This window comes from Poeciliopsis prolifica, unplaced genomic scaffold (genome assembly GCF_027474105.1).
Source record: "Poeciliopsis prolifica strain line A6 unplaced genomic scaffold, Auburn_PproV2 SCAFFOLD001, whole genome shotgun sequence".
Classification (NCBI taxonomy): Eukaryota; Metazoa; Chordata; class Actinopteri; order Cyprinodontiformes; family Poeciliidae; genus Poeciliopsis; species Poeciliopsis prolifica.
Window position 1 is genome coordinate 15619003 of NW_026562376.1, and position 18455 is coordinate 15637457.

The 18455-nt window shown below is 38.2% G+C and overlaps 1 protein-coding gene across 2 annotated transcripts in view; it reads left to right on the top strand.

The window, feature by feature from the left end:
• The window catches only part of btbd11b (BTB (POZ) domain containing 11b), a 76152-nt gene that overhangs the window by 45222 nt on the left and 12475 nt on the right, over window positions 1–18455 (top strand). For both annotated transcript variants that reach the window (XM_055041881.1, XM_055041889.1), the window contains exons 2-4: window positions 4989–5144; window positions 13371–13575; window positions 18238–18390. In XM_055041881.1, coding sequence (XP_054897856.1) covers window positions 4989–5144; window positions 13371–13575; window positions 18238–18390 — 514 coding nt within the window. The remainder of the gene's footprint in view (window positions 1–4988; window positions 5145–13370; window positions 13576–18237; window positions 18391–18455) is intronic.

An 18455-nucleotide genomic window follows, 5' to 3' on the forward strand; every position in this document is an offset into this window, starting at 1 on the left:
GTATCATAAAACTGTTTGATGGTTAAATTAAATTAAATTAATTGAGAAGCAGCTACTGCCTCATGAACTTCAGTACAATCAATCAATAACAGTAATATTTGTGATATTTATCTGAAAAAAACAGCTGTTAAACCCATGTAATTTTAAAAAAATTAAGGTCCACTTTGCTTTAAAGTGATAGTGACTCATGCACCTATTTACTTAGGTAAATCCAGATGGATACATATATATTTATAAAATGTGTGTGTGAGTGTGTGGTGTACATGTTTCCCTCTGCAGCTATCTCTGTACAACTCATTCTAGGTCTCAATCTATCTTTTAATTATTTGTTTAACCTGACATCAACCAGATCAATACTTTTTTCAGCTTTCTATCCTTCTTTTGAATTGCATAATGAAAGCTTTTTTTTTTTTTTTTTGCTGAATAGACTCCATCCTATGAGCCAAAATGTTGGAAATCAGGCATGTTTGGTTGTTAAGACAAGCAGATAGGCCCCTCCGAAAAAAAGTAAAAGCACCACTAGTTTGAGAATGATAAAGGAGGGCAGTATTCAGCTTCTTCAATAACCTCCTCCTCAACTCTGTTGAAAATTTATGGCTTCTGTTTAAAAGCTGAGTTTGTGCCTGGAAACCAGCCAATTTAAATTAACCGTTTCTGCCAAGAAAGATACTTAAATATCCTGCCAGAATAATTTCCATGTGCTTGCTGATGGCTGCAGAGAGGGCGTGTTTTTTCTCCGACCTTCTAAAGGACAACCACATATACAGACCTATGCAATACTTTAGACGATGATGGAGTCAGTTTATTTCAGGAACTCCAATAAGTTAAACACGTTACATAGGTTAATTAGACAGAGACTAACATTTTAACATGTTAATTTCTGTTAATTGGAAAGATTTCCTGCCAATACGCCAATGCAAAAACTATATTTAAAAACAGAAATTTGGTCTTGATAAAAAAAAAAAGGATGTTTAATACCTGCTTAAAGGTTGTTATTTATTTTTTTTTTAAATGCTTTTAATCTGACAAAGAGGATTGATCTGGAAATATAACTTATTGAATATGATTGCATTCTTGTGGATAAGAGTGCTGGTTTGCCCCATCTCAGTGGTCACTGAAATAACCTGAAAATAACAAAAGTAATAATAAATAAAAAGAGTTTTTTCAAATCAATCAATGGTGATCGGACATTGCTTTTGAAGTGTGGTTCAGCAGAATCATTTTAAAATTAAACTAATAAAATAGACCTGGACAAAAAAAAATGATGCTACCTCTAGAAAAGAGGTAGCATCCTCCACTTAGAATCATTTATACTCTGTATTAAAGCTTGTAAACTGTCGATCTGCTTATTTGAAGGGTGACGGTGACATGGTGTGTACCACACTGAACATCAGCAAATAAAGGAGAGAGTTGTGAAGGAGTTTAGAAATAAAATGATAGACAAGATAATATATGCTAACAGTAAAGGCTATTAGACCGTCTCTAAACAGCCTGATGCTACTGTGGCTACTGTGCACATATCATATTCTTCAGAAGTTTAAGGTCCACCGGACTGAAGCCAAACTTCCTGGCTGTGGCTCAAGGAGGAAAATTGATGACAAACTGAGAAGAAAGACAATACTGATGGTGACCAAAGACCCAGAAAATCTGGCCTGGTATTTACCACAATACACTTAGACAAGCCACAAATCTTCTGAGAAAATTTCCTTTGGACAGATGAGACAAAACTGGAGCTTTTTGGCAAAACACTTCAGCTCTATGTTCATAAAAGCAAAAATGAAGCAAACCAAGAAAAGAGCAGCGACTTTAGTGGGCAAGTCTTGGTTTTGTTCTGGAGCTGCACCCATCTGGCACAGGGTGTCTTGAATATATTCAGAGTACGATGAAATCTCAAGTCTGTTAAGACATTCTGGAGAAAAACCTGTTGCCTAGTGTCAACAGAAGCTGGTTATAGTTTTTCTAAGAGGATAATGACCCAAAACACAAAGGTTGCACCCAGCAGACCAAACCTTCAGAACAAACAGTTCCTCTTCTAAACAAATGGTGTCGGCAATGAGATTAGCTTAGACAGGATGCATTTATAAGTAGAGGAGTATGTAGATTTGCTTGTAGAAAATATATTTTATTTTTAGTGAATTATTTAGAATATATGGATGTTGTGCTCCAAAGTGGACATTGGTGGGAGTGAGCAGCGTTCCCACCCTGACGTTGAACATTTTCTGGCTCTGCCACTGATTTTGATGGACGGAGCTGAAACTTGCCATCATGAGAAGAAACCCTTCAATCGTAAGACAGTCCAAACACCTGTAGACAGGAGCAGAAGTCTCATTGGCAGTTCCAGAAATTGTTTGATTGCTGTGATTGCCTCAAAAAGGCTCCACAACAAGATATTAAGTCACACATGTTTTGGTCAAGGCCTATTGAATTAGTTTATTTATAAATGATTCTGTTGAACCACAATTTAAAAACACTTTCATCAGTTAATTTTCAGTCATTTTTATGTCTTATTATGTTTGTCAGTATCAAGTTATTTCAGGGGGGATCGTGGGCTCTTGTGCAATTAACAGAGGCGTAGCAAAAGTTTTATCCACATGCGGAAACGGGACGTGTCAACATATTTGTGTGGAAATGTACATTAGTCTTTTTTTATATATTGATTTTGTTTGTAGTTTAATCTTACCGACTTAAAAAAAAAAACATGTAATGCTAAATGAAGCCCAAAATTATAATTACACCAATTTCTATGGTCAGTGGATGTGAACTTCTATCTTTGTAAACTAAAAAACTACATTAACCCTCAATTTCATATTTCATAAAGAAAATAACTTGGTAATTTGAACAGACAATGCATGTTTTATATCCAGCTGTCCATCAAAGAATAAGACGTGCACATTCAGTGACATCTTAATGGAAACTCCTGTGTACTCATTACTTCTTCTCCAGCGACAGTCTCTTGCCGGAAGGGATCGTCCAGTGTTTCTCCTTCAGTGCCACTGAATACTGTATCTGCCATATGGTGAACCGGGCAGGCCCACTTAAAGAGAATCAGGTGTTCAATCCTCACACATTGTAAGGAGGAAAATTAATACCCGTCACTGCGTCACTATGGCCGTAAAACCAACCGAGAGCCCTGTGCCATTAAACTGTATTGGAAAACCAGAGGACAATGCATTTCTTGGAAGACGTCCAAGTTCGTGGAACTAGGAGCAGGATACTAAGAGAGGCAGAGAGGGGGAGAACCATCAGCTCCTCCCCGAGGGCAGACTGAGCCTCGCATTAGGAGGCAGAGAGTCAGTGAGTCACATTGCCTTAGTCCATCCTGATAGCAATCACCACTTCACTGTCAGCCGGGCCTCTTATTCCCACCAACCAAGGTTAAGGAGGTTGACAGTCGGGAGCTCAAGGTTAAAAGGAATATATCTGAAGATTTTTATTTTACTACAGGAGGTTCAGCTAAGATTCTTTTTAAAAGAATTTACACAAAGAAATACTGACGCAACCAATTGCAATTAGTTCATGATTAATAGTGAAAAATGATTGGAACTTTACAAGATAAATCAGACTGAGACCAGAATTTATTTTCAAATGCTTGACTTTTCCAGAGATGAACTTTGCCTCACTTTTCTTCCCTATGTTGTTCGTGAGCATTTGTCCATATAAAACGCCTCAAGGTCTCTCTGCTCCACTCACTAAAAATGTAACTTGTTGTTTCAAAGCTGTGTTTGGTTTGATTGTTCTGTTGAATTCACATTGGTCTCCTATATGCATCTAACTCCTATATACATTGATGTATATAGGAGTTTACGTTTAAGTAAATGACTTCAAGTTTGCTGAAGTTCTGCTAAACAAACTCAAATCGTTTTTATATTCAGATTACACTGAAAATAAGTTCAACAAAAAAACAATATTGCTTCCAGAAGCAGCTGGATAGGCTCTACTTTTTCTTAATTTAAACACAACTTTAACACAAATGTGACTTTTTTATTGTCTTGCTTCGCTGCTGATTCTCTCATTGATAAAACTTAGAAAAATAAATTATTCCAGCCCAAAACACAGTTGTCCCTACTCTTAAATCTGCACACAAACCAGTATATTTGAAAAAAAAAAATCTTTTGTTTTAAGAGCGCAATTCTTCACATGGTTGACGACAAACAGTGTTTACAGAGAGCCGGGTTGATCAACTGCATCATGAGTCCAGGCGATACTTTCCACTGAATATGTGTTCCTGTTTTATTTGGAGATCATTGCCTGAGGGTTTTAGTTAGATTTTAGGCTGCAAGTCTCAACTTTTCTTTATTGAGAAGCAGTTTTATAAGCATCTGTCCTTCCTCACAAACCGAATCAAACTGAGTGAAGAAGGCCATGTTTGTCACAGGCAGCATGCCCATTATTTTAATAGCACATTATGAAAGTAGAGACAGTGAAACCCGAGCTGCTTTTCTCTCGCTGATTACGAGGATAAACACAGAGGGATTGGTTTTGCTGTTTCATGAGAGGAAACGATACAAACCCTAAAAAGAGCTCGGCAAGACAGTCATGTCACAGCGAAGACGTGAACGAAGTCATTCTGCTCAGATGGGACTGAAATGAAACTTTTTTACCCTATGTGCAAAATGTTGTGTGTGGCAGAAGATTTAGACTGCAATGCACCCTGAAAACATTGCCCTTATGGGGAAACACGGTAGTGACAGTGTCATGTCGTTGGGATGCTTTTCTGCGGCTGTGACAGGGATTTTCAGATTTTATGGGAAGATGGGTGGAGCTACATCCAGGACAATCCTGAAGACAATTGATGCATTTGCATCAATTATCTTCTTAGTTAAATGTGCTTTCAGAAATTATTGAATCAAGGGGCATAGAGCACAAACACCACACTTATCTGATTTGCATGTGTTTAGAAAACCGTGAAGATTCCTGGAGAAATATTAACATTTTTTCTGACGGCTTGATCTGATGTAATACTCAGTCTACTCCTTTTGCCCCCTCAGGTGTGCTCAGCCTTCCTGAGGGCCTGACTCTTCACAAGGAGCAGCAACAGCAGAGAGCGGCGAAGTGCGGGGAGGGAAACTCCTTCAGTCAATCCGAACTGCGCTCCATCGAACAATGCTTACTGGCCACAAGGGTGGGCAGCATCTCTGAACTCAGTAAGTCTGAAATTTATCTGTGGACTTGTTTGTGAGATATACTGTAGGTAGAGGATGACTGGGTATGGCATAAAAACTCTGATTTTACAGAAAGTGGTTGCAGTCACGCGTCCTTATTTTATTTTATTAGTCTAACACTTTCCAAGTGGAGTAAATTACAGAAACCTTCCCTGACATTAGAATAAAAATTTGGAAATGATGCTGCAAATCAAACAATCTAGAGAAAGAAGCAGAAACAGTGTTTAAAGTCCACTGGGTTCACTCTGACTCTGATTTCCCAATGATTTCCAAAGCAAACAGAATGCAAGACAACCCTTTCTTTAATGGTCACAGCACCATCCGTGTGGAATCATCGCTAACTTTGTGACTGACTAAAACAACCAGCTGCAACCTGAGTCTTGGTAAAGCTGCCAAGTCCAAAGCTGCCAAGTCCAAACTCTCAGGTAACTGCGAATGTTTTTGGTTTTTATCCCATCTAAACCCCCACATTAGGACAGATTGATCTGCAGGAAAGAGCAAAGCAGGCATGAACAGGAAGAACGTGTAAATTTCACTTAGAAGGGGATCTCGTTCTCATGTTTCATGATCCATAACACATCACCAGAGATGATTAGTAAACTCTCACAAACTGACCCTGACCTGGTGGGAGCAGTCTGGCAGTAAATAAAGTGAAAATATAAAGTTTTTTAAACAATAGATTCTATTATATTTAGAGGATCATCAATTTTGTCTTAAAAATGACATATTCAAATTATCTACCCTGCCAGTTTTGTATTAAAATGCCTATTTGGAAGGAATGACAAACTACCATACAATTATTTTTCTAATAAAGGCTAAATAGTGTCTTCTATCATAGTGCCTTAATCCCAGCCTGTTCTAATGGATGGGAATTAGAGTGAGTTGCATTGGCAGTGGCAGCCATTGTAATGAATCACAGGCATTCATTAAAATGAATGAGTTTGGCTTATACATTCGACAAGTCCTCCAAACATAAATTGAATATCTGTCGCCTTACAATGCACCCATTGTTCAAAGAATAATTGGCATCACAATCCTTTCTGGCAATGTTTATGCAGTATGAATCAATTAGCATAAGCTTTATGAGTTACATTTACATTATAATAATATGTTTATACATCATTTTAAAAATCTAAAGTCACAGATGATTATTTACTAAACAATGCTGACAGCACTCCTCAAGTTTCTTCCTTCCTGTTCTGCTTTGAGTGAAAGCCTTTATAATACTATAATAAAACCAGAGTTGCAATCTGTGCTGCAAACAATTTAATGCACAAATGTTCCAGTTTGAAATACACCGTGTTCCAAATGATTATGCAAGTGATATTTTCTCAAATATTCCTAAAAGGACAATCCAAATGATGGTCAGTATAATTTTCAAGGCATGAACTATTACTTTATAAATCAAATTTTACCTAACTAAGCTCCCCATGAGAACAATATTTTTTTTTAAATAAAAAAATCAAACTGCACTGTTCCAAATTATTATGCACAGCAGATTTCTAAGCATTTTATGAATTATAAAGAACTGCAGTCATTCTTTGAATGTGCAGCATTAAGTGGTCACATGTCCTAAAATCAAAAACTATTTCAATCAAAAACATCTTAACAGACCGAGTTAGATGTTACCATAGGACCTTCTTTGATATCACCTGCATAATTCTTGCATCCATTGAACTTGTGAGTTTTTGGAAAGTTTCTGCTTGAATTTCTTTCCAGGATGTTCAGAAAACCTTCCCAGAGCTGCTGTTTGATATGAACTGCATTTCCTCAAGCAGTCCTTCTGCTTGAGGAAACTCCAAAGATTCTCAATAGGGTTGAGGTCATAGGAGGATGGTGACCACACCATGACTTCCTCCCCTTTTATGCCCATTGCAGCCAATGACACAGTGGTATTCCTTGCAGCATGAGATTGTGCATTGTAATGCGTGAAGATGATTCTGCTACTGAATGTTTGGCTCTTCTTTTTGAACCATGAAAGAAAGTGATCAGTCAGAAATTCAGTATACTTTGCTGGGGCCGACCAGCTCTCTCTGCGTCTGTCTGGACCATCCAGGGTTGCACAGCAGTCATCAGTGAACAAGTCTATTGGAAAATTAATCTTTATGTACGGCTGGGCCAACTGCGACCGTTTCTGCTTGTGAGCTCTGGTTAGGGTGGGCAAATAGTTGGTTCATGCACCACAAGCCTCTGGAGGATCCTCCACCTCGAGGCTCCAGAAACACCAGCAGCTTCAAATAACTGTTTGCTGCTTTGTAAGGGCATTTTAACAGCTGCTCTCTTAAGCCGATGAATTTGTCTAACAGAAACCTTCATCATTATGCCTTTATCTGTACAAACCCATCTTTGTTCTGAATCAGCCACAAATCTCTTCACAGTCATAAGGCACTACACTATCTTCTGATTTTCATCAGCTTTCTTTTTCCCATATTGCTTGAAACCTGTGGCCTGCTTAATAATGTGGAACATCCTTCTTAAGTAGTTTTCCTTTAATTGAGCCACCAGACAAACTAATCAACCAGCTCTATCAAATTAATTACAGTGATTAAAAGAGTCCTGACACATAATGCCATCTATAAATTTAATAGCACAACAAAATATTTAATCTTTATGACACTTAAATCCAATTTGCATGATAATTTGGAACACAGTGTATGTCTGAATCAGAGTGTTCTCTGGATGTCTTGAGCCATTTTCTCTGAGCTAGCGTGCAACCCTGCATGTTGTTTCAGAAAACTGACTGAAAGGTTAAAAATCTGACACTTGAGCTTCGACGGAACAGACCGCCTTATGAATAAGATAAAAGCAATCGAGTCGTTTCTATAAACGACTGGGAAAATATTCCCTGTTTATGCAGGGTAAACATTTATCATGACAATAAACATGGAGCCAATTCCTCTCTGTGTGTTTTTCTCCGGACTGAGAGGCAGCCGCAACAGGGTAAATTGCCAGTCCTATTTATTGATGAGGTCAAACCGAGATCCGTTCTGTTGATTTGGCTCTGCAAATGCAAAGTGCACCTGCGGAGCTGCTGATGGATGACACCACCACCTACACAAATTTTCTGCCACACAGTTCAAGTGGAGACAAAATGAATAATTGAGTCAAAGAATAATGATAAGATTGTAATATACCAATGGAGTTGACAGGGTTAAGTTTGGTCTTCTACAGTCTTCTGCGCTGGCATTTAGGCTCAGTTTAATTTCCTTTTGCGTTTTTCTGCCTGTGTAGTTTTCTCATTTCCACCTCAGCTGAAATGCCACATTAACATATTTTAAAATGATTGCCACGCAAATTGTGTCATTAACACTCAAGCTAAACTGTTGCACATCATTAGTTAATTTGCACAAACCGAATAAGCAAAGGTAGATATATATTTTTTATCTTCACATTAATAAAAATCTATACACAGTACAATATAATGACAGGTTCATACGAATTTAATAAAAGATGATACTAAATTTTGTTTTCATTATTATTTATTATTTTGCATATTGAGATTCTGCATGGATGGACCATGTTTATTTAGTGCTGTTCACTGTTATAATAATAAAATGGTAATAAAGCAAATATTAATTTTTTTTTTTAAATAATCTTTTTTCAGTTATGAAAGAAGAGACATCAAATAATTGCTACCCCTTTTGGGTTAAATGACTTCAGTGAGGCGTAGCTGTCTGCAAGACATTTGTCTCCCGGATGTTTCCTTCACTCCTCGCTTTCAAATCCCGTCCTGCTTTACCTTTGATTTTTGACATTTTATTTTAGCTATATTTTTTCGGTTTATTTTAGAAAATTTGAGGAAAATTTGATTTCATATTTTCCTCAGATACGCTTTCACACACAGTAGAAACTGTGATGGATTTATAAGTCACACTGTTCACTAGTTCAGTCTTTTTCCAATGTGAGTGCAATGCATTCTCACACCATAAGTAAAAAACCTGTGATGAATTTGTAGGACTTTTTGGAGATTTCATATAGCGTTTTGTGATCTGCGCTCAGGGTGATGTTGGACTGCAACATTTGGGGATGTTGACTCTTCTGAATGTTTTCTCCAAATTCTTCAGTCTTACCTCAACTTGCAGTTGGTTTTTCTAACAGGACAATGTCAATAAAAGCTGCTTTTGCAATAGATAAAGGCAGCTTCTGGATATTAGCATGTTTAAAATGACTGGGCAGTGCTTAGGAGAAACATGAACCGGGATCTATCACTGGAAACCAGCTGTTGTAAATCACAATTTCTTTCAGAGGGGTAAGAAAGTGTAAAAAAAAGAAACTTCTGAGCCAGTATGTATAATTTTGACCCTTAGTGGTTTAGAGGACATCCAGGTCAAATTCATTCACAAGAGAAAAGGCATAGAATAAATTTCCTGTTTGTTTTTGCTGCAATAACAATAAAATACTTTTTATACTTCAGTAATTTTTACTTCCAGACACGACTGGGAAATAAAAGGGGCAATAAAATGTGTAATTGTAAAACAATGTAATTTTAATACAATATATCTGTCAGAGTTTCTATCCTGAAAGGTATAATGCATTATCTATACCTCTATTGTGTGCTTTGAGCACTTAATAAAGCTCCTTAACATCCCTAACATTATCTTTTAGTGGATGTTGATTCACAGCTTGTTTTCGGCCATTTGCTAAAATTGATTCCTCTGTCTCCTGTAGACTAATCCAGCAGTTTTAGCTTTTCTTTTTTTCCTGGCCTAAAGGGACAAAAAAGGAGACTTTTTTTCCCTTTTTTTATTACCTTCTCCCCCGGGAGCTGCTAATGGCCATCAGTTCTCTCAGCAAGTGGCTTTTAAAAGATAATTTCACCGCAGAAGCAGTAATATACTAAAACCACAGGCAAAGTAAAACATCAGAGGCTGAAAGAAAGATGAAAATTCTTTATCAATTCCGTCCCTCTAGCTCAAAAATGTGAAACTGTTTTTCTTAGGAAGATGAGTTTGACCTGTAATTATGAAACTGCAATTTGATTTTAGTGAAAAGAATCAGCAAAGGTGATGTGATTGACCATTTCATTTGTGTCTTTGTTCAGTGTGATACTGAAAAAAGATGCTGTCTTTTTTTAAGAGATTATTACCAGGTAACAAAGGAACAATCCCTTGAGTAAACGTTGCAGATATTTTTGTTCTCACAAGTAAAACCTCTCTTACTGCCTGCCCCCTGCAACCTAACCCCAAATGTATATGTGTTAAAACTTGAAGGCTGTGGTAAAAGTGAGAAAAAAGACATGAAAAACACCAGAGACCCCTGGCTGAAGAATGAAAACAGGATGCTGCGATAGGAGTCCTGTTGCTGGCAGGAACAACGTTTGTGTTCTTGCTCCTACCACACATCTTTAAATCGATGTGAACTGGAAACAAACAAAGCAGATATGTTTAACAGTAAAAACACACAAAAAGAATCTGTTTATTTTGAGGTTAGAATTCAATAAAATAAAAAACAAACAAACAACAAAACAACTTTTTTGCAGAAACAAGCAGCAGGATGAATGGCTCTGCGTCTTGTTGAGGCGGGACGGCCGCAGGCACCCATTAGCTGTAATCATGGCTGCATGGCAGCAAATAATTGAAAGAGAATCTATGACCATTTCAGCAGCTGCACAATGCAGGGACAAACTATTAATCAAAACATAAAGAGAAAGCCTGGTTAATATCTGTTCATTTTACTGCAGAGGAAGGAACTTATTAGCTCCATCGCATTCTAAAGAAAACTTTTAAGTATCCAAAGATCATTCACTTTTTGTGTTAAACACTTTCCATCAATCTCTAAAGTAAGACATCGTTTTTGAGTGTGTGTGGCTGCACTTTGCAGTTCTGACTTTGACGAAGCCCTTATTTCAGAGGATTTTTTGTCGTTGTATTGAAAAGACACTAATAAAAGGCAACTGGAATCAAGAAATCAGCTGCACAATCTGCTGCACGTCTTCTTCTTCTTAATAATATTAATGAGAATTAATGACATTTTAGAGGCTTTGAGATACAAGCATGCTTTTAAAATCTATTGATGATTTACATTGTGGATCTGTAATATCTACAAATTATAACAAAAGTATTCACACGCCTTTGAAGCTTCCGCTTTCTCTGTTTCTCTTTTTAAAACAACAAACTTCAATGTATTTTATGTGCCAGACCAACACAAACCCTTTTCCTTTGGCAAACAAAGGCATGAATGCATAAATTTGATTTCAAAAAGAAAATCTGAAAAACGTGCTCTGCATTGGTATTTTATTTCCCCCTCAGTACAATACTACTCAATATTCATTCTTCAAGTACAGGTGCTTAGCTTATGATTGCACTTTTGCAGGGTTTGTATTCCTTTTGCTAATTAGTGGGACAGAAAACATCCAAGAACATTAACAAATTCACTCAGTTCAAGTCTGGATCTTGACTGGAACTCACTAAAACTGGAATATGTTTCAATCTAAACCTTTCCATTGACCAGTTAAGCCCAGTGTATTTATTTATTTTTTTTTAAACCAATAAGTTTGTTAATTGTCATGACCAGGCAACTTGCTTTATTAGCTCAAAAGGTAGTAAAGCAATTGATGGGGATTGTGGCTAGCTTCAACTAGCTTTCATTCAACTTTAGCGTTCATCGACTAGTCAGATTACGTCTCCATAGCTGCTCCAGTTACAGTGAAGCTCTTAGCTCTCTTTTTCCAGTCTGCCAGTTTAATAAATCACCATCTCCAGTTAGAATTGCTCTAGTGCCATACTCTTCCCATTAATTGAAACGTTCAAATCTGTTATCTAAATCCTGGTTTAAGTCTCTTATCTAGCTATCCTCATCTTTACTGTTGATCTCTGACCTGCTGATGACTTCTGCAGGCAGCTGATGCACTAGATTTCATTTAAGGGTATCAGAATAAATGGCGTTCAAAACAAATTGCGGACTAATCTTTGATTGTTTAACTTTCATTTCACATGTATATGCTTATTTGTACTGACCTCTGGCAAAAAAAAAATAGACAAAACCTGGATGAATGAATATTTTTGCAATGCATTGTATTTATAATTTGTTTTTTTTTTTAAATTGAACTGAAATCCCAACAGCGTCCTGACATTTCTGAACCGGTTAGAATTCAATAAAATAAAAACAAAAAACAGCTCCTTTACCTGTAAAACAAACTCCACAGACCGCCATAAATAGGGAATGACAAGGAGCCGAGTCACCAGATCTCACAGAGCTGCATTACTCGCTGCAAAATTAAGACAGAGATGAAGGAAGAAGCTTGCTTTGTGCATGGGAAGTGCTCGTCTCTGTTCCGGTGTCTGCAGCTCTCTGCATCACAGGATGATATCCAGCACGCTCCTCTATCGGCACACCAGCAGTCTTCCCAAAGGATGGCTCAGAGATTGACTTCATTGCATGAATGTGCCTCCCTCATTCAGGCATCCTTTTCACACTTGCCTCACACATTGTCGAGGCTAAAATGGAATCTTGGCACACTATAAAGGGTGCAATTTTAATGCTAAACAAACTGCTTTGTCTTTTGAAATTACTGTTTTGTCCAGGCTCCTTTGTATAGGTGCAGACCGGTGCCTTGTGCCTGAGTGATACATCACACCACATGTTTTTCTAATATATATTTACCATCTGCTCTTCAGAATGTTATTTCATTTCCTCGTGCTGTGGGTTCGGACAGGAAGGAGAAGCAACAGAAACCTGACTGGATTCACTGAAATGGGATTTGACTGTAATAATACAGGACATATTCAATAAGACTCAATAACTGACGTGCCACAGTCATCATGTTTTCATGGAAGGAATGGCCTGTGTGTGAAAGAATCCCTTAATTCGTTCCTCTCCTTCTGATGAACTTCGCTTGCTGCAGAACGACGTATCTATCCTGAATTTAGTTGTAGCAAAGCTGCGCTGAACTGAGCAAAGTTGAATATAAGCTTGGCAGATTATTCAGCTTAGAATAATTGCTGTTTATCTTTAAAATTTGTTTTCCTTTTATGGGGTGCTATGTCGGTGAGTTCTCCAAATGTCTTCTGTACATTACCAAAAAAAGCCGTGAATGTTGTCTTTTTCCAAACTGTGAAATGTAGAAACTCAATTTTCCCCGAGAGATGTTGGAAGATCAGGAGAAATGAACAAATTCTGTAATGTCTTTTTAAAGGCATGCCTATTTTCTCCTTCTTATCTAATGATTGTGCTCATAAATCCCTTTCTCACTGCTCTCGTGTTTACCAGGCGACCTGGTATCCAGAGCCATGCACCACCTTCAGCCGCTGTACATGAAGAATCACAGCAACGGGACGCCGCTTCACCACAAGAGCAGCATGATTCACTGGGCACCCGAAGCCATCTACACTCTGTGCTACTTTATGCACTGCCCTCACATGGAGTGGGAAAACCCCAATGTCGAGCCGTCAAAGGTTACCTTACAAATAGAGAGGTGAGACACAATCTTGATTGAATGCAGGTGTTCTTTTCAAAACTGAAAAACAGTTTGCAGACAAAAATAAAGAAAAAAAGAGAGATTTTTTCAGTATTTGTGGAGTACTTGGATTTTGAAACCTTTCCACATGATTGCATTGCAAACACAAACATAAATTGATTTTATTAGCTGAGTATGTGATGGACCTACACATTGTAGCACATACTTTTAACCAAAAAAACAACACTACTCCAAATTGTTTCAAAGATGATTTTGAAAGAGTGGCAAAGTCTTATTAAAACGTGTAAAAAATTCAGACTGTCTGTTCTCAACGCTAATATGGTTGCAGAGCATGTCTATCCAGGGAGTAACAGTATCTTCTAATACAGTTACTTACTGAAAATCCTACTAAATCTTCAGAATTAAAGTTATGTCAACATTTGTCAGGGTTATATTAAAATCTGGTGGATTTTAGAAATTAAAAACACATTTTCGGACAACAGTAAAAAATAAACTGACCAAAAACTAAAAGAAAAAAAAAATAAAAACTCGTATTTTTATTTCATTTTCTTCACTGAAGTGTACTGAAGTTGCACCGTGGATTTTTATAAGATGAAGAATGGAGCTGAATGCAGGACAGTCGTTTGAGAAAACCTGTTAGAGGATGCAAAAAAGATTGCTAAAGGGTCCAGTTTGAGCTTCTAGCAAGTCTCCAATCCTAAACATATTGATAGAGCTGATCAATTCCAATTCTGTTGGAGAACCTGTGGCCAGAATTTATCTGATATGGCTGAACTTCTGCTCTTTTGCAAAGAAGAACAGGCTAAAGCTACACATGGCTCTGAAAACAGGCCAGCAAAATTAAACCATATTTTTTTAAATATTTAGAAAAAAGAAAAACATAAGATTTCTTAAAAATAACTCATGTTATGTTCTACTTTGTGTTGGTCTACCACATATAGTCCCAATGAAATACATTTAAATTTGCAAGTGAGTTTTTCAAAGCAGCGGATTTTGGATCACCTCACTTTTTCGGAGGCTGTTGGGAAATGTAAACTCATTAATGCCATTGTTGCTCCACAGGCTTTCTGATAAAATGCAGGTACTTCTGTTTTGATCTCTATTGATTTAAAATGAACCAGTGTTAGATTCTTCAGAACCTAACAGGGAGAAACAAACAAACCCAAAATATCTGATGTTGTTCAATTCAGACCATAAATAATATAGCATTGATTAGTTTTCAGGCTGCAAAAGACAGCTAAAAAGTCTGGTTTATAGGCACAAAGATTCAAATATAAATTGTCAAAGATGGTTTTGTTTTTAATGAAGCAAGAAATCCTTAACAGCAGCATCACAGAACAAGCCAAAAAAACAAAAAAAGCAGAAGTGTCTGGTATTGATTATTCCTTTCGAGACTTTCACCTTGCCATCCTCTTAGGAAAAGTCAAATATATTGCCTTTTCACTGTTCTCTGAATCAACAATAAAGAAACATTTTATGAAACCTGTGACGAAGAGTTGAAATTCCCTGCAGAGGTCCAAAATTTAGTCTCTTGTCTGTCCTTTTTACCCCGTATTACCGGCGCGGCTCCATCAGAGCTGGAGAGATCATTCTGCTGCAATTGTACACCTCTGCAGACATGTCTCTTTATTGCGTTTCTGGTCCTCTGAGCTTAACTCTTAAATGGCACACCACGGGCTTTGATCAGAAACCAGGCTTTATAAAAGGACACTGTCAATGTGCTGGACAGAAAAGAGCATTCTGGGTTAGTATGGGGCGTGTTGGAGTAACTGAATCTTTGGGAGTCGTTTTTTGTTTAAATGACATCATGATTAGGTCAGGATTTCATTGGTGTTAATTCGCACCTCATTCCTCATGTGAGAAATGGACAAAATAGATCTTACATATCTAAGAGTTTGAACACATGAAACAATTTTCTTGCTGATTTTATGAGGTGTTCCTTTTTGTTCCCTTTGAACACAGTTTCCTGAACCTCGGCTGAAAGTCACTGATGGTTTCCTTCATTTAAAAACAAAGCCGACAGCGGAGCCTGACTACTTCTCCTCCGGGGCTTGAATTCAGACTTTTTCACCTGCAATGGAGCGGTTCATCAGCTAATGCAAGTCCCAGGTGTCCGGCCTACGTGTGGATTGACTCGGTTTACTGCCTTTCCAAATATTGAATTCAACCCTTTTTTTCCGGTTGGTGTTAGAGAATAAAACACGTTTCCACAAGACATTTCTTGTTCTTATAGCTTAGAAAGCAAGACATCAGATTACTTAGTCCATGGGTTTTGTTCATCTTTATGTCGATTGTCCTCTTTCTTAATCAAGATTGAGTCACGAGGTGCATCAGTTTTATCAGGTGAACCCAGATATTCCTCTCCCCAACCACACTCTTCAGCACATTCTGGGAGATCCCACTGTGTGCCATGACAAAAAGGGACACAAATCCATATATAAAATCCCTTCTGCACATTCTGGTCTTCCCGGGAGTCTCTGTCAAGTTGGACATGCCTAGATAGCCTCCACAAATAGACACCCAGGAGGCATCCTGATTAGATGCCCGTGGCAACTCAAAAGGCCCCAATTGATGCAGAGAACCAGTAGCTCTACTCCAAGCTTGCCCTCGGATGGCCCCCCCGTCTCTTTCTCTACCATGCCAGTCCTTACCAGCACTGCAGACGAAGCACCAATCTGCCTCTCCATCTCCCATCATCATTTGTGAACGAAACAGAGAGACACTTCAACTCCTCCACCGTACATAAACATAAACTTTGTACATCCCCTGCCCTTTGATGAGGCTGCTTTAAGAAAGTCTATGAAACCAGTGAGGTCACATAGCTGTAGGTCAAACTCCTTTTGAAGTTCGTAAATGAAAGGAGTTTGCTGCTCTTAGCTTATCTTGCTCTTGATTAGCTCAGAGATGAGGAGCTAATTTTACTGACAGCTTAATGCTGAGTGTGAATTAATGCCTGAGTTCTGGCATTAATTCACCCACAGTGAAGTGATATGCCAGTCAATAAATCCCAGAGGAGTGGACCCAAGTCTCCCCATTTAGTCAAGAAGATCTATAAGAAAGAAAAACAACTATTAAGATGACCACTGATCTGATGAGATGCATACTCTTAAATGTATAAAGCATGCAAATAGCAGAATTTGTGTTTTAACACTTTATCTTGAACAAATGGTGCTTTTTTTCATAGTTGTACATACAACAGATAATAACTAGCCTGGTAAAAAAAAAACACAACAACAACCTTTTCTTCTATGCTTTACTTGGTACAGATGGTCTGCAGCTATTGATGGAGGCATGAACTCTGTTGAGGTTTTAAATGTTACTCTATTGCTAACATTTGGCCGTGGCGTATGTAGAGCGCCAGCTCAATGAAGCTCACCGGAAATTGCGTGAGCTGTGAACAACCCCGCGGGAAGTAAGGCCACGACTTGTTTGCCAGCAATGAAATGTCTTATGCATTCATCTTGTTCCAAATTTAATTGCTGAACATTTGGAAGTGCGATGGACATGGGCTGACTGGCTTTGTTCACCTCTTTCACTGCCATGCATAAACTACAACTACAGGCAGGTTTCAACTCTCAAACAGCACAGGAATATATATGTGTTTCCATCTTCTTCAGTTAATCATCACAAGAGCTTCTCAGAAGCAGGCAGGAAGGCAAAATAAGAGCAGAGTAATTTTCTTCACTTTTATAGTTAATGCATCATTGCCCGTTAGATGCTCAGGAATAAATGTTGGACATTTTCTATTACGACTGGCATTTAAGAACTAATTCTTTTTATTATTATTATTTATCAAATCCACTATACGCATTAAGACAAACTTTACACCTTAACTTGCTGCCTTTACAGTATGAGCCTGAGACAACAAACTGAGAAGCATTTCTTGTTCAACATTTGTTTATTTTGGCTGTTTATTTAAAACAAAAAGGTCGAGATGATTTGGAATAAATCAGAGGGTTATTTGGGCTTTGGGGCCACAGAGTCTTTGCTTTATCCAGCCCAGACTGTGGTTTTCTTCTGTACTGCAGTCTGGCTTTAAATGTCTGCCACACTCTCTCAAGCTTTTCAGCGAAAGCTCTTATGTCTGGATGAACTGTGTGATGGATTTCTCCCGCTCCTTTGCGACTGCCACTGTATATTTAAGAAAATATCACTGCACCTTCAGTTTACCTTCAGCAGGGACTGGGATCTCATAAATAATGTATGTTAACACACAGCAGCTCCATGCATCATGTTTGCAAAGAGCCCCATAAAAGTGATAAGGAAAGAACTGATCATTTGTGATGGTTGGCTTCCAATGAATGTTATTGTTTCAAGATGTATTTCAGTGCCATAGAGAGTCGGTCTGTCTATGGCATTCATTTGCTTAAATATCTCTGGATTAAGTATATATCTGATCCAGCATACATGTTTCTTTTAATTGCAAAATATCGATGTTGCACGGTGACATCTGAGTTGCATTTGCTCATATCCAGCACATCTTCAGTTTCTGCAAATCCTCTTCTCAAGCATCCGCTGCACTGGGCAAAGTATCTCATGCAAAAATTCTGTGTGAGGCAGATTTTCCTAGTCAGAGCTGAGGTACAAATAGTTCTCAGTCTGACTGAAGTTCGGCAGTTCTGTGATGTTCAGAATATGTGCTTCTATCTCCTCCTACAGGCCGTTTATTGTGATGCCGCCTCTCATGGAGTGGGTGCGAGTGGCCGTGGTCCACACTGAGCACAGGCGGAGCTTCTCGGTGGACAGCGACGATGTTCGGCAGGCTGCCAGGCTGCTTCTGCCCGGAGTGGACTGTGAGCCACGCCAGCTCCGGTAGGGCAGAGAAAAGCATCCCCTGCCTTCAGGCTTCAGAGTGTGTTGCAAATCACCCGCAATCT